The 15,351-nt window shown below is 46.5% G+C and overlaps 6 protein-coding genes across 6 annotated transcripts; 4 read left to right on the top strand and 2 right to left on the bottom strand.

The window, feature by feature from the left end:
- Positions 1–592: 592 nt before the first annotated feature.
- Positions 593–1,984, top strand: N7455_002451 (D-hexose-6-phosphate mutarotase; the record flags this gene model as incomplete). Its single annotated transcript, XM_040953363.2, has 3 exons — positions 593–1,009; positions 1,072–1,401; positions 1,466–1,984. Coding segments are annotated over 3 exons (1,134 nt in total), but the record flags the coding sequence as incomplete, so codon positions are not given.
- A 173-nt stretch (positions 1,985–2,157) lies between these two features.
- N7455_002450 (putative choline transport protein) lies at positions 2,158–3,908 on the bottom strand (the record flags this gene model as incomplete). Its single annotated transcript, XM_040953377.2, has 3 exons — positions 2,158–3,002; positions 3,055–3,683; positions 3,745–3,908. 3 exons carry the CDS (start codon positions 3,906–3,908, stop codon positions 2,158–2,160), a joined length of 1,638 nt encoding a protein of 545 aa, XP_040816359.1.
- Positions 3,909–7,351: 3,443 nt separating this feature from the next.
- Positions 7,352–8,695, top strand: N7455_002449 (uncharacterized protein; the record flags this gene model as incomplete). Its single annotated transcript, XM_040953424.2, has 4 exons — positions 7,352–7,440; positions 7,493–7,536; positions 7,589–7,617; positions 7,673–8,695. The coding sequence occupies 4 exons, from the start codon at positions 7,352–7,354 to the stop codon at positions 8,693–8,695; spliced, it is 1,185 nt and encodes a 394-aa protein (XP_040816197.2).
- A 1,697-nt stretch (positions 8,696–10,392) lies between these two features.
- On the bottom strand, positions 10,393–10,725 carry N7455_002448 (uncharacterized protein; the record flags this gene model as incomplete). The annotated part of the gene is made up of 1 exon (XM_040953406.2): positions 10,393–10,725. One exon carries the CDS (start codon positions 10,723–10,725, stop codon positions 10,393–10,395), a length of 333 nt encoding a protein of 110 aa, XP_040816103.2.
- Positions 10,726–11,722: 997 nt separating this feature from the next.
- Positions 11,723–12,435, top strand: N7455_002447 (uncharacterized protein; the record flags this gene model as incomplete). The annotated part of the gene is made up of 2 exons (XM_065604280.1): positions 11,723–11,725; positions 11,779–12,435. The coding sequence occupies 2 exons, from the start codon at positions 11,723–11,725 to the stop codon at positions 12,433–12,435; spliced, it is 660 nt and encodes a 219-aa protein (XP_065462771.1).
- A 321-nt stretch (positions 12,436–12,756) lies between these two features.
- Positions 12,757–15,291, top strand: N7455_002446 (putative MFS multidrug transporter; the record flags this gene model as incomplete). The annotated part of the gene is made up of 4 exons (XM_065604279.1): positions 12,757–12,819; positions 13,190–14,034; positions 14,086–14,332; positions 14,389–15,291. The coding sequence occupies 4 exons, from the start codon at positions 12,757–12,759 to the stop codon at positions 15,289–15,291; spliced, it is 2,058 nt and encodes a 685-aa protein (XP_065462770.1).
- Between the last annotated feature and the right edge of the window lie 60 nt (positions 15,292–15,351).

The following is a 15,351-nucleotide window of genomic DNA, read 5'->3' as shown; positions in this document are numbered from 1 at the left end:
GATGGGAGTTCCGGTGGTGCTCATAGAGATGAAGCGTTTCCAAGTGGAGGATTTGGGTTATGATAAGAAGCCAGGAGAAGGGAGAAGAGAGAGCAATGTAACTGTATTGGAAGTGCTAACTCCTGAAGAAGAAAGGGGAAAGAAGGAGGGGGAGAGAGAGAGAGAGAGAGAGAGAGAGAGAGAGAGAGAGGGGAGACTATCTAGCTGGCAGTCCTGTCAAATAGGGTAGGTGACACCGAGGTTATCATAAGCAGAAGGTGCGGAGACTTGGGACGGCGGATCTCTCAGTTTGCTCTTTTTGCTTTTAATTGCCTCTGCCTCTTCCTGGTGGGCCTTTCGCTGCTGATCCCTGCTTTTCTTCATAAAGTGACAATCCCTAGATGGATTACCGCAGATTTATAGCTTAACCATACATAGTAGTTTGTGATGTTTTGGACAAAGATTTTCCAGTATTTTACATGTTGAAGCATGTGGGTTAATAGATAAATAAACAGAATAACTAGGTGTTCCTGAAATTAGTTGACTTGAAATCCAAATATTTCCATACAACATAAATGTGATAAATGTGATAAATGTGATAAAATGATAAAAGTCATACATCAAGTGCCGGAGCCCTGGAGCCCTGGAGCCCTGTGGCCCGTCAAAACAAAACAGGTGGGGGCCCGATAAGATCCCCCCCGCGCTTCAATGTGAAACATCAAGCACCTTTCTTCTTCGTCCTTTCACCTTTCAACACACAATTCGATTTTCTCCATACTCTTACACCATGGACCGATCAAACAAACCCTCGGCAATTGGAGTGGGAGCTTCCCTTCCCCAGCCCACCCTCTCCATTAAGGACAACATCATCGAAGCTTCGTTGCCCACTGGCCAGTCAGTGACTGTGCACCTGTATGGCGCCACTGTGACCTCATGGAAGACAGGCGGCCAGGAGCAGCTGTTCATCAGTGAGAAGTCTCATCTGGATGGTTCCAAGCCTATCCGTGGTGGTATTCCGCTGGTGTTCCCGGTATGTGAACGTTACGATTTCTCGGCTTGAGCTACTAGCTAACCCCCCTGCTTATTCTCCAGGTCTTCGGTCCCCCGCCCCAAAACCACGCCACCTCAACTCTACCACAACATGGCTTTGCTCGCAACTCCAACTGGGAGTTCTTGGGCAAGTCCTCGTCGGAAGCGCCCGGAAGGGATAGCGACCAAACCGATCTTACCGTGAAGTTGGATTTCGGCCTGTCGCACTCTATGCTGACCGATGAATTCCGCGCCGCATGGCCATATGAGTTCGGTTTGGTCTACAGTGTTACGCTCACCACGGACTCGCTGGAGACCGCTCTGCAGGTTCGCAACGAGGGCCAGCAGAACTTTGATTTCCAAGTGCTGATGCACACCTATCTGAGCATTGCGGTATGATAAAACTCCCCAGGGTTGTTTTCCCCGATTCGCCGCTAATTTAGGATTTGATGAATAGGATATCTCCGACATCCGTGTTAAAGGCCTCGAATCCAAGACCTACATCGATAAGACCCTCCAAGCGACTTCTCACACTGAATCATCTCCCGCATTGGCGATCACCCAAGAAACTGATCGCATTTACCAACAACTTGATCCCGCCGTTCCAATCGTCGTTGCCTCTGCGAAGGATGACCAATCTTTGTTCTCGATCACTCGGGAAGGTTTGACTGATGTTGTGGTCTGGAACCCTTGGATTGAGAAGGCCAAGGGCATGGCCGATTTCGGCCCAGACGAAGCTTACAAGAACATGATCTGTGTGGAGGCTGGCTCAGTATCTGGTTGGCAAACACTTGAAGCTGGAGAGGCCTGGGAAGGTGGACAGAGCATTAAGTCGCGACTATGAAGATGAGAGGATATCTTGTCTCCTACTAGTGATCTCTATGCATGATAGTTATGACTTTAAGATGCCTATTCCCAATTCCAAATTGAAGGTTCGCTAATCGTGCGGCCATGTTTGATCTCTAGCCTCGCCTTGTTTGGCAGCCATGATAGTTCGGTACACAAATCCTTATTATATTCATACAAAATTAGTTCAAGATATAGATACACATGCTTTGAGAAGGTTATATGTCATCAACCAGCAACAATAGTCACAATAGTCACAATTCGCGCCCATTTTCATTGTTTTGGGGGCCCGTTTCCTGTTCATCATGAAACATTCCCATGCTCAATACCAACAGGCGATACCACAAGATCAATAAAAGATCGCCGACCCTCCTTGCCCTCTTGGAAAGTAGCCAACCGCTCAGCAGCCTCGAAGCTATACTGCGGACCATGGTATTGGTCTCTGCCACGGCACACCCACCAGAAGGCAGTGAGAACCATCAAACCAACAACGATCACACTGGTATAGTTCATATTCTGAACCGTGGCCGGCAACACCAAGGGGAAACAGAAGAAAATAACAGTAACCAAAATATACAACAAAGAAACAATATTAACTGCCATCCCAAGTTTCTGTCCCATATAAAACGGTCCGGGGACCATGTTCCCACGACCAGACAAAACATGCGGGAAGATGGCTCCAAAGTAGGACAGCGAGCTTAGTACAATGAACGACGAGATCAGCGCTTGGAATGCTGTCGTGCTGCCGATATAGATACACCCCAGACAAGTGACGAGCGCGCTCATAGCAACTGTGGCACGAACGGGGCAGTTCAATGTCGGGTGCACTTGAGCAAAATAGTTCGAAAAGGGCGTTGCATTGTCGCGTGCTAGACTCCACCACATTCGACCGCCTGTCACGAAGGTCCCGATCAGAGTTGGGAAGGTTGCGAGAAATAAAACCGCAATCAGACCGATGGCGCCTGCGTTAGACCCTGTCGCTTGCCGGTAGATCTCGGCGGTTGGGAAAAAGCCGATATTACTTGTAAAGACGGCGTCTAGATCTTGGATGGAGTAAAAGAGGGCGATCAGGTACACAAAGGATGTGACAAAAGCCGTGAGCATCTGCAACATTATGCCTTGCGGGACCTTGATCTCTGGTTTGGGGACTAGAACATGTTGTTAGTTGGTGGCATCCATTTTCTCCTGCTTCCGACGTACCTTCTTCTGATAAATGGCTAATACAGTCTGGAACTCCAACTGCAAATGCAGCATTCAACAGACCAGTCATAAAACAAACTCCGTCTGACCATCCGCCCGTGTTGTTGTGGTACTCAGTCCATACCTGAGCGCTGCTTGCATGCTGTTTCGGCATCACTGTGAGAACCACCACAGTCGTAATGAGACCACACATTGACAGAGTAAGGGCAATGCGGTTGAGGAGGGGAATGAACCGATTTCCGAGGCATACAATGGCACAACACGTCCAATTAACAATTTGGAATACAATGAATACTTGCCATGAATGCCACTTCACAGTCGGATATTTCAGCAGATACATAGCAACGCCCTCATTCCCCAACATGGAGCTCATCGATGACGCTGACAGCAGCCACGCGCAAGCATTCAGATACCCAGTGAAGAACCCCGCTGTGCGACCTCGACTCCGGCTTAATACTGATGACCAATAGTATACTCCACCGGCAGAAGGCATAGAGGAGGCGAGTTCAGCCAGAGAAGCTGAGATGGTCGTATAAAAGACGCTGACTAGAATGAGTCCGTATAGAACAGCCATCGGACCGCCATTTTGGAGCGCAGCGACGATTGTACCTCCTGTTGAAGCCCACGAACTTGGTTCCGTTAGTTTATTGAGGTGGGATCAGTGTAATTTCCGATTTGCAAGGGCCTTACTTTGCAATGACAATTCCCAAGCTAGTCAAACTCCACAATCCAAAATTCCGCGACAATTCTTGTTTATGTCCAAGTGCAGATTCCAGCCGTACTTCGTCCATTGCGGCATGGCCTTTCGGGGACTTTTCAGTGTCCGCGGAGATTGGCCTTGAGAACACCACCATTTTGCCGTGTGTCGTTTGGTGTTAGAGAGAATATTCAACAAAAGAATCGAGGCATGGCACCGACAAGATGAGGAAAGAGAAAAGGAGGTACATCACCCCACTAAGTTTGACAGAGCATACAGGGCGCACAGGAACAATCAGGCGTGTCGCAACAGGAATGTAAGATTTGAGGACATTAGCCCGCATGGCTGCCACATGTATTACACAAGGTCCAAGCATTTATACGAGTATGACTTATCTACCATTTTCTCCGAAGAAATACTCATGTTTTCTTACTCACCATGGATTAAACATGGAGCTAGGGATGTTATTGGCAATAGTATCACTATTTGTGTTAGAAAAGGGCCAATGCCGTGTACAGTTACGGAGTAAATTATCTAAATGTATTACAATATTGCTTTTGATTGGACCCGTACGTATTGTCTCTCTTATGACCTTCCCAAATCGAACCGAGTTGATACATCGCTAAGCAAGGGGGGTTCGCGGTGAATGCGGCATCTAGGGCGTCGATCACCACATACAACCTACAGAGTACTCCATAGCTCATAGCTTTGGGACGAATTTCATTCAACAGTTCGGATAACACTTGAAATATTTTCGCCGGTTTAGTTGTTGGCTTGCTGGATATATTCTACATTCCGGCGTTGTCAAGAGTTTGCTGGGTAACATTTAATTGGTCTGCGCCATGCATACAATCGCCATACCCCTTGATAGCCACATGGCCTCGCATGGTCGATCATCTGCATTATAAATACTCCGTCTATATGAATACAGAATAAGCAAAGGGCAGAGAATGCTCCGTTGTGTTTTGCTGCTTGAATGAACAGCACAAATCCTCATTTCTTCTCTCGGACAAACATTTTTCGACTGGTGTGAGATGTGGGCCCAAGCCTCTTGAGAAATATACCAAATACGTAAAGTTTAATTCCTCTGGAGAGTCGAATAACGGGGAGAGAATATCGAATATGGTCCAACGCCATCGAGAGATATCAAGATATCAATGTAGCAACCCGAGTGAGGTAGTATAGAAGCTACCATTCTATCCGCATCCATATGGGTTCAAAGCCTTCAAATAATGGAACTCATCCAATTCAAGTAGCTTCTTTACGGTATCCTGGCCAATATAACGATAAAAATTGACGCCACCTACAGCCTCTAGATAGCCTTGGATCTTTATCACACCAATAACAGACAGCCCTGTTCAATAGTTTCACGCAGATGATCAACACTGAACTAAAAACAACCAGTTTCAACTTCATCGGCAATATATTTATTCCGGTGTTGCAGCGGAAAGCTTACTGGTGAACTGGTTTAAGCAGTTATAGCTGGTCCTCCAGTATTTGACACGATAATCTTCATTAGTGACCAACTTCGCTCAAATTGGTGCCTGTCTCGCCAAAAGTGGAAAGGGAACCTGCCGACGAACGTGAAAAACAATGAGTAATCAAGTTGAGTAGCGTTCAAATATACCGTTAATGACTACTGAAAAGACCACTCAAAAGATACGACAAGACTATATCAGAAGTCGGCTATTTTTGTGTGTGATAGCTTGCCTCGGATAACTTGGTATCTCAAAATCTCTAATATTTCTCACGTTGGCAAGCTTACGATTGGCCACGCTGTATATTTTTATATCATGAAACTACCACATGGTCATTCACGATGAAGGTACAGCCGTTGTACGTATCATATTCAATCCCTCTTACTCCAGTGGAATTTGGCATTTGCGGCTTTTCACGTGGCCAGTTTCACCTGGGCTGAGGCTGATATTGTATCCAACAAGTGGAGTATATCAAACGTCAAAACTGCAATCCCACTTTTTAATTACTGTTCTCCCTCGTCAAATGCTACAACCCTGTCCTGAGTAGATACATATGCAGTTATCGGTCCTTCTAGCTCATTCATCGAGGATGACTTCTCGATGCTATTATGTACTAGGCTAGGGTAAATTAGCTATCTGCAAAGATTATTAGTTTGCCTTCTTTAGGATGATATATCGAACGTCCTAGTCGCCGTTAGAATCCCCGAGCACACAATCCGCTTAAAAGCCACTCCATCTTGAGAGGTAGTAACCGACAGATGTTACGTATTCAAAAATAGCACAGCCTGACAATCACCAGAATCTATAAAATAGGAGTCTGATTCTCGGGCGGTCCCGATTTCAGCTGACCCATCTAGCTTTGCTTTCGCGGATTAATCGGTTAACAATGGCTAGGTCTCTATCAAGGAGCTTCCTCACCTATCGAACAGAGGTAGTCACAATCATACAACAGGGTACAGCTGGGTAGAGTTGAGGCGCAAAGCCCCCATATTTGTATGTACTAGCGGTAGCAGCGGCTTTTGGGTTTCCATAATCGCCAAACCTACAGAGTACAGAGTACACACCTGGATATTGTGGAAAGTATTTGGGGATTAAGGTTTCCTAGGGATAAAACGCAGAAGGTTGAAGATTTATATCAGGCATGATCTTCGGTCCACGATTGACCTAATGGGTGAGATAATATGAACCCTTTACTTAGCTCGCATATCGCGCGTGTTATTTTGATGAAGGATCACTGTGCCCAAGAGCTATTGAATCTTGTCATGTAGATCAAAGTTCCGAGCTTCCCAATAATATTCACCGCAGGTCTCCTACGTATCCACTATGAAATATGACCCATCAACGAGTTTGTTTGTGCTGCATGGAGATCACAAAGCTATCGGCAACGTGCATATGGGAAAATTTATGGCCCAAAATATGAATATTAACTGAATGGCGATCAAGGATGGCACTACAGAGTAATATTGGGTTACACCAGTCTCGCTTAACGCATCCTGTTAGAGATATCACGCACAGCTACGTCCTTTTGCACAACATTGGGTATTCCTTGGAAGACTCGGTGTCACAAGCTGATTTTATCAGCCTTCTGGTCTGGCCAGCGGAAGGAAAAAAAAAAAAAAAAACTGTAAGACACCAAGGAGGAATGTAAAGTGTAGAACTTCTTCACCCATGTTTATTCTGTACTCTGTGCCTATATACTTTATACATTCCAAAGCCGACTGTCATCGACTGGATTGGCGGTTCGAGGGAAGAAATCCCTTGCGTTTGCGCCCCATTCCTCCTTGCTTATCAGCCAACACTGACATCTCACGAGCCAAGACGCATGACGCTACAGCCCTGTCTCGGTTGACAGCTTTAAATCCCATCCCCGGGACCTTGGCCACTTTCACCGACTTGATGAATTGATCGACCTCCTCGGCGCAGTAACTTGTTCCGAATACATCATTTATAGATTTACCGGGGCTCTCGGTAAACAAGCCATGAGAACAATTCAAACTTGTCACTGATGCTCCTCATCAGAACCCTTCGATAAATTGCTACTTCTCATACATGGCAGACTCGTTCTATAGCATCCTGGCAAATTGAGGTCCGGTTTAGGCCGAAGATCGCACTACCTGTCAATATGGGGAATGTGTCGCCCACCCCAAACCAGCTCTTTACAGAAGCCATAGTCTTCTGGTCTATAGGGCTTGTTATTTATGTGGGAAGAGTGTAGGTTTTGAAATGCAAGTCCGGAATTAGAGCAATACTAATTGCAGCAAAGTGTGGCTCGGATAATTGCCAATGGATCATACAAGCGGTTGTTTGGTAAGACTTCTAGGCTCTATCTTTCTGATTCTGCTAACAAGGAACCGTTTAGTGGACGACTATGTGATGGCAGCAACCTTCGTAAGTGTTATCGGGGACTCGAGTCACTTCTTTGGACTGACCGGCTCCTCAAAAGGCAATCTATACTACCCTGCTAGTCTTGATTCAAATATCGGCCCGCTACGCAACGAACCTCATGGACCCCAAGGACTACGATCAGGTGCTAGCGGACCCAAAGCAAGTCAGCGATCGGGTCTATGGAAGCAAAATTGTCATTGGGCTGGAGCAATGCATGTTGATCTCAACCTGGGGCGTCAAGACGTGCATGCTGATGCTCTATTGGCGAATCACGCAGAATCTGAAATCGAACCTCTATATCAAGATCCTTGCGGTCTACGTTGCGGTCGGATTTGTCGTCATAATGGTCACCTACTATGCAGTTTACTGCCGACCGTTCTCACAGTACTGGGCCATGCCGGTGGATAATATGCAGTGTGCGACATACCAGCACTACTCGATAACCCAAGCCGTCTTCAATATCTCCTCTGATGCTGTCATGTTCGCCATTCCGATTCCTCTCCTCATAAAAGCTCAACTCAAACGGCGCAGAAAGGTCGTCCTCATCGGCGTTATGAGTCTGGGCTTATTCACGATCATCGCTGCTATTCTAAACAAATATTTCAATTTTGCCTCCCCGCTCACAACCACATACCAAATCTGGTACATCCGTGAAGCCAGTACAGCAATCTATGTCGCCAATCTCATGTGCTGGTGGCCACTACTCCGCAAATTGTTTGGCGTCAAAGCATTCCAATACAACAGCAACCGAGCCCAGCGACCTGGAAACCCCGACAACCAAAACAATGATAGTAGCGGCTGCGATTCCAACAACTCACAATCTCATCCTTCATTCGCATCCCCTCGCTCATGGAAGTCACCTTTTCGTCGAGGAAATAAGAGCACACCGCCTGGCAAGTCCAGCAGCACCAAACGCTCGAGCACGGAACCCATCAACAGGTCCAATAACGAGTTCGTGAACGATATGCATCGTGTCGAAGCTGTCCCCCTCGAGAGCTGGGCCACAAAGGAGCATCGTCGAACTGACACTTGGACAACTCAAGGCTCAATCAACACGCTTGAGAAACAATGTGATGTTTAATTGTATCAAAAGCAACACGCACAATCGCTCCGTTGATATCATAATGTTCTTGCTTTGGAATTATTGTTTATTTTTTGTACATTTTAAGAAACAACGCTTTTATGCTTTGTGTTTCTCAATGGGTCGCAACTCGATCTGGAGTAATTGACTCATCAACTGTACGTAGTGAAATTGACCATTGTGACGATATGAATAAGATTCAGAACTGAAACTAATGAAAGGGGAGAAAATAGTTCGGGGTACTTGTACCCCAGTCCTACCACCAGTGTCCGCCTGGGGCCAGTACGGGCGACTAAGTATGCCACCGCTTCATAACTCTCATTGGGTCTTATTGCCAGGCATTAATTTATCCACTCTCACTTTACAAGTATACGAAGGTATATCCCGGCTAGGGATCGGAAACTAATTAGATAGTTATTAGTGATATTAAAGCCTTCTGTCCTAAGAGTTATTATGACCTACATATCGTAAAGGTTAAAATTAGAAGATACGCCGGTTTAAAAAAGAGATATAATCTGATCTTTATAGTGTTTAAGATCAATAGTTAGTCGTACTATTAACTAGTTATAAAGTTGAAATTAGTATACTAAATTGAAATTAATTATATAGTCAAAGGTTTTCTATAGAAAGGTCTCTTTATATAGAATATGCTTTTTTTACTGCCCTCGTATATATCTAAAAAAAACATCTAAAGGGTATCTTAAAAGACAACTTAAAAGATAGTTTAAAAGATAGTAAAAAACACAGTAAAAAACACACCAAAAAGAACATAACAAGGCCGTATAAGCGGCCGATTACAATTCTTGTCTTGTTGTATATGCCTCTGGCGATGAAAGAAGCGGCGAGGTAATATCCAATGAAAGAGTTATGAACCGGTGGCATACTTAGTCGCCTGTACCCCTGGTCCATAGCCCAGCACAGTCTGGATTTCCCCGGCACTTAGCTCTTCATGCTTCTTGCCTCGAAGAGCAACCGGATGGACGTCGGGAGATTTCCAGTTGGAATATCGGGGTTTCCTGTGTGGGTCCGATATCTCTGAATGTACGCGGCCAAGGGTTTTCCTCGGTCTTTCACAATGGACTCTGGTTGAAATTTCATGGCTGAAATTTCATCCTCTTGATCCGGGGTAACAGAGATGGATCAAGGGAACTTGGTGGTCTCTTGGAGGAGCGTTCTGATTGCTTTGGTTGATCACTCTTTTTCCGTGAAGATGATGACGCCGAACGGATCGGCTCCCCCAAAGTCGTACCCGGTGTGAGATTTTGGTGAACGGGTGATGATGTATCGGCAGGCGGTTGAGGTGTCACTGGCGTGATCTGAACGGAACCCTTTCGCGGCACTGGAGTAATGGAATGTCTTGAGCTTGGAGGGGAACCACCAGTGGGATTAGCATTGGTGACAATTGGGTCTACCACCACCATCATAGCCCCCAAGAAGCTGTTCCGCAAGCATGCTCTTGGGGTCTTGGATTTGTTAATAAAGACGGTCGGATTAGTATAACAAATTTAGTATTATAGGGCCATAAGTACGGGCGACCAAGTACACTGTACTATACGGGATATAACTTTCTTATTAGATACTGTCTTATATACTAATAAGAATAATCGGCCGCCTATATAGCCTTATAATATCTCTTTAGTGGCTTTTTTAGTAGCCTGTTTAGATGGTCTTTTCAGATGGTCTTTTCAGTTGTCTTTTTAGATTTCTGCTCGGGTGGGCGGCTTTGGCTCAACTGATTCTGGGGGTGGATCCAGAGTTGATCCCGTCTCGTGTCTTGGTTCTTCCCCGTGCCGAGCCAATCTTTCATTTTCCTTCTGTTCCAATTCCTTAACCCGAGCAGCCATCAAGTCGAACTTCTCCTTCCATGGATCATTTGCAGCAGGCTGAGCCATGACGGGCTTGGGCATTGGTGGTTGGATTGGCTGGGGAAATAGTGGAAGTCCTGGATTTCCCTGACCGTACTGCATCTGGAGCAGAGCGAGTTGGTTTTGCTGGAATTGTAGTAACTGCGCCATTTGTTCCTGAGTCATTTGCGATGGAAATATCATCGATGAGTTGGTTCTGGGACCCGAGAGATCGACTGAAGGTTTTGTTTGCGATTTGTGGGGGGACTGAAACAGAGATGAAGCGTTTCCAGGTGGAAGATTAGGATTGTCACAGGCAGAAGGTGAGGAAACTTGGGACGGTGGGTTTCTCAGTTTGCTCTGAGCTGTCTCTCGTAGTTTTCTCTTAACTGCCTCTGCCTCTCCCTGCTTTTCTTCGGTTGCTTGAAAGCAGCTAGGGAATCCTTTACGGATAACGAGTTCGTGAACGAGACGCATCGCGTCGAAGCTACCCCCCTCAAAAGCCGGACCACAAAGGAGTATCTTTGAACTGACACTTAGATAACTCAATGCTCAATCAACACGCTTGAGAATAGTGTAATATTCAATTGTACCAAGAGTAGCATATACGCTCGCCTTGTTAATATTGATATCATAATTCTCTTGTCTGCCTAAAATTGCTGTTTATTGCATTTAAGACACAACCCTTTGACGATTTGAATCGAAGTAAAAAAAAGGGTTTCGTCTATAGTCCTTATAAAGTAACAACACCCAGATAGACACATGTAGTTTACCGCGGATTTATAGCTTGACATTGGTTTATACGATCTTTGGACAAAATCAGGTGAAGATGACTCCAATATTTTCGTGTTGTTCTTAATGAAACTAAGCGCCGGTAGTGTAGTGGTTAACACGTTGCTTTCCCACCTTCCTAATTAGGAAAGTCTTGAACAAAGCAATGGCCCGGGTTCGAACCCCGGCCGGCGCATGCATTGGTTTTTTTCTTTTGTTTTCTAATTTCAGCTCTCGCAGCCTACCGATCTCTATACTAAAAGTAAACTGCATTTTTATATGATTTTTATGTCTTTTAAGATGGCTTCTCGGTGGCTTTTTGACCAGCTTTTGGACCAGTCCACTTCGCTGATCGTCTACAAGATTGATTAGGCCTCAATATCTCCAGCTGTAGCTTTCTGAATTTATATAAATGGTCAGTCTATATGACTAATAGCATTTTCGTTTCCATATACGATAAACTGCTAGCTTCCCGATATTGAGTACCACCGTCACTCCCATACTGATTGGGAGCACCGGTTCTCCGGCACATGCGAGGTATGCGGAGAGAAGTTTTCCTCGAGGGCGATGTTGGAGACCCACCAGTACAGCGATCATCCAGAGATACTCTCAGTGGGCTTTGCCCTACTTGAGTACAAGTGCACATATTGCGAGGCGGTCTTCACGCGTGAAGACAGCCGTAATAGGCACCACAAGCTCTGCAAGAAAAACCCCGATGCAAAACGACTAGAGCGAAAGAAGAACGTGAAAAGGGGTACTCGAGTGGATTCTTATTCATTCATCACTCAACCACCTGTCCCAAGCAATGGTCTAGGGACCTACCTCCAACTGACAGAGCTTGATGCTCCACAACTCCCCCGGTTAGACCCCGAGTCTCCTACGGTGGTCAGAGGGGAGATTTACTGCCGATACCCTGGGTGCAGTGTCACAGCCAGACACAGACATCCCTCGGCACTGCGAGAGCACTATAAGATCAAGTATGATATTGAATTTGAGGCCTTTAAGACCTCCATCGGACCGGTTGGACGGAAACAGCACGAAGCCTATAAGTCCTGGTTGGCCCAGTATGCCCAACTAGGCCAGGAGAATGTCGGACCAGCCCCACCAAGACCAACGATCTGGTGACGAACTAGTTGTATCAATGACCAGGTCTCTGGTCAGATCTACTTCCGGCAAAGTTATACACTCACCAGTCGCGCTAGATAAAGATCTCCTCCCTATACCCTATTCCACCTCATAGCTTAGCATCTAGCATCTAATGTTTATTGGAACTTACTATGTTTTACCGTGGAGATGAGTCAACTTCTCATTCTTTGCTTGATGTACCTCAGTATCTATGAGTATACAATGTCTCACTCATTCCGGTTTCTGCCCCGTATGGTAGTTTGATATCACCTGTTAGTACATATGCCCATGTATTGCCTGAGTCCATTGCTCGGCTGCAACATGAAGTTGGCACAGCGTGGCTTGCCCGATATGCTCAACCCGGAACACGCAGGACCACCGCGTGTTCGGCTCATTCGAGCAATTCGACAATGAAGCATTTTGTCTGTTTCTTTTGCTAGTAGATAATTCTCTCTGATATCAAAATCATTGTTCATTTGATTTAACATTTGACCCGCTCGGCAGGAATCCACTGTATACATTTCCTAAAACGGTACTATTCTGATGTCCCATAGAGAAGAAGAACAATCGGCCGCGTATACAACCCTATCATATATTTTTAGTGGTCCTTTCTGGATATTTTAAAGTCCATTATTACGCGGTTAACTCGGCAACATCTCCATCGCATCGACCCCACGCAAATGTGGGGTGAAATGGTGTCATAGCTCCTTTTCCACTCCGACTTTCCTCTCTCTAATCCACAACAGTCACACAGACTGCTGTACAGATTCAAATCCGTGCCAAGGCCGTATCACACAAAACGGGAGTGCTCTACACCCCGGTCGGCATCTACCCCAGCCGCGCTCGCGTGACAGCTTCCCGAGCCGGGAGATCTCCGTTGATGGGGGCTTCTCCGCAAACTCAGAACCATGGCCAAGACCGCCACGAGGACCCAGTAAATGTTCATCTTGCCTCGGACGCTTACGACTCGATCGGTAATAATGCAGACTTGTCGAGTACCGAAAGCGACACCGATCTCGAGAGCGATGACACCGCAATTTTCGACAGTGGTTCCCAGCGGAGGAGATTAGAGTCCGCGCCGCTGATAACCAATCACCGACGATTTTCCTCCACGAACGAAGATGATGATCACGATGAAGACGGCGTGCTCAGGGCGGCTGATGCTGATGAGGACGAGGAAAAACCAGTGACTTGGAGCTCGTTGCCGAAGAAGGGCCAGTTGGCGATCTTGACCTTGGCGCGACTGTCAGAGCCGTTGACGCAGACCTCTCTGCAGGCATACTTGTTTTATCAGCTTAAATCATTTGACCCGTCTTTGCCAGATTCGAAGATCTCCGCGCAGGCGGGTATCCTCCAGGGTTGCTTTACGGCCGCGCAATTTATCACCGCTGTCTGGTGGGGCCGTCTTGCTGATGCTGAATGGATGGGACGCAAGAGAGTGCTGTTGATCGGATTGATGGGCACTTGTCTGTCTTGTGTGGGGTTTGGCTTCTCTCGATCATTTGCGACGGCCATGGTCTTTCGGACACTGGGCGGGGTATTGAACAGCAATGTGGGAGTGATGCGGACGCTGATTGCAGAGATCATTGCCGAGAAGAAGTAAGTTGATATGTTCACACGGTGTCAACTTTCCTTGGGCTAACTGCTTAGATACCAATCCCGCGCGTTTTTGCTTCTACCCATGTGCTACAATATTGGTGTAATCATAGGTCCAATCTTGGGAGGCTCTTTAGCCGATCCTGTCAATAGCTTTCCGCAGTTCTTCGGACCAGGATCTACCCTTGGAGGTAAAGAAGGTGTCTGGTGGATGCAGCGTTGGCCCTATGCATTGCCGAATCTTTTGAGCGCAATATTCATATTCGTATCATTTCTCGCTGTATTTCTTGGGCTCGATGAGGTGAGATTATTGCTTATCCAAACCCATGCTGTCACTAACAACGAAACTCCGTTTAGACCCATGAAATTGCACGTTATAGAAGAGACTGGGGTCGTAAACTAGGCAAGCGGCTCACAAGAGCTTGGACCCGACGACCCCGGCACTATCGTCCATTGACACGCTCCAGAGACGATGACTCTATTTACACCGACGGCAGCGTCGGCACTTGGTCTACGCCATCAAGTCCAGCCCGTTCTCGCGGGCATCCACGGCCACATAAGAAAATAGGGTTCCGCCAGGTCTGGACACGCAACGTTATCTTGACTCTGACAGTTCAATTCCTCCTCGCCTTCCACACAAGCGCCTTCAACTCTATGACATTTGTGTTTTTGCCCGCACCCCGTGCCCCAGAGAACTCCCGACAAGGTCTTTTCCATTTTGGTGGTGGACTAGGTCTTCCGTCATCTCGAGTTGGATTTGCTACTGCTATCATTGGTTTCATCGGCCTGCCACTCCAGATCTTCTTGTATCCGCGGATACAGACAAAGCTTGGCACGCTCACGTCATTCCGAACCTTCCTTCCTTTTTCGCCTATGGCATACATACTTATGCCCTTCATTGTGATTCTTCCACGCATACCATGGATTGTTTGGTCTTCTTTCACGTTTGTCGTTAGCTTACAGGTCATCTCACGGACATTCATCTTGCCCGCTGCTATCATCCTAGTGAACAACTGTGTCACGGATCCGTCTATTCTAGGCACAGTCCATGGAGTGGCACAGAGTATATCCAGTGCAGGTCGTACCCTGGGTCCTTTCCTAGGTGGCTGGGGGCTAGGCCTGGGTCTCGAGAATAACATGATTGGGGCGGTCTGGTGGGCACTAGCTGTTGAGTCTTTGCTTGGTTGGGCTATGCTATGGAGTATTTACGAGGGCAAGGGAATTGAGCGCAAGAAAGACGAGGTAGAGGAAGATGAGTAGTGATTATCTTTGGTCTGTTGATAATAATCATTATGTCTACGCTCCTTGGACGTGACACCC

Source organism: Penicillium solitum, assembly GCF_028829755.1.
Source record: "Penicillium solitum strain IBT 25940 chromosome Unknown utg000001l_segment0_segment0, whole genome shotgun sequence".
Lineage (NCBI taxonomy): Eukaryota > Fungi > Ascomycota > Eurotiomycetes > Eurotiales > Aspergillaceae > Penicillium > Penicillium solitum.
Note: the sequence above shows the minus strand (reverse complement) of the source record. Positions and strands in the feature narration are given on the sequence as shown.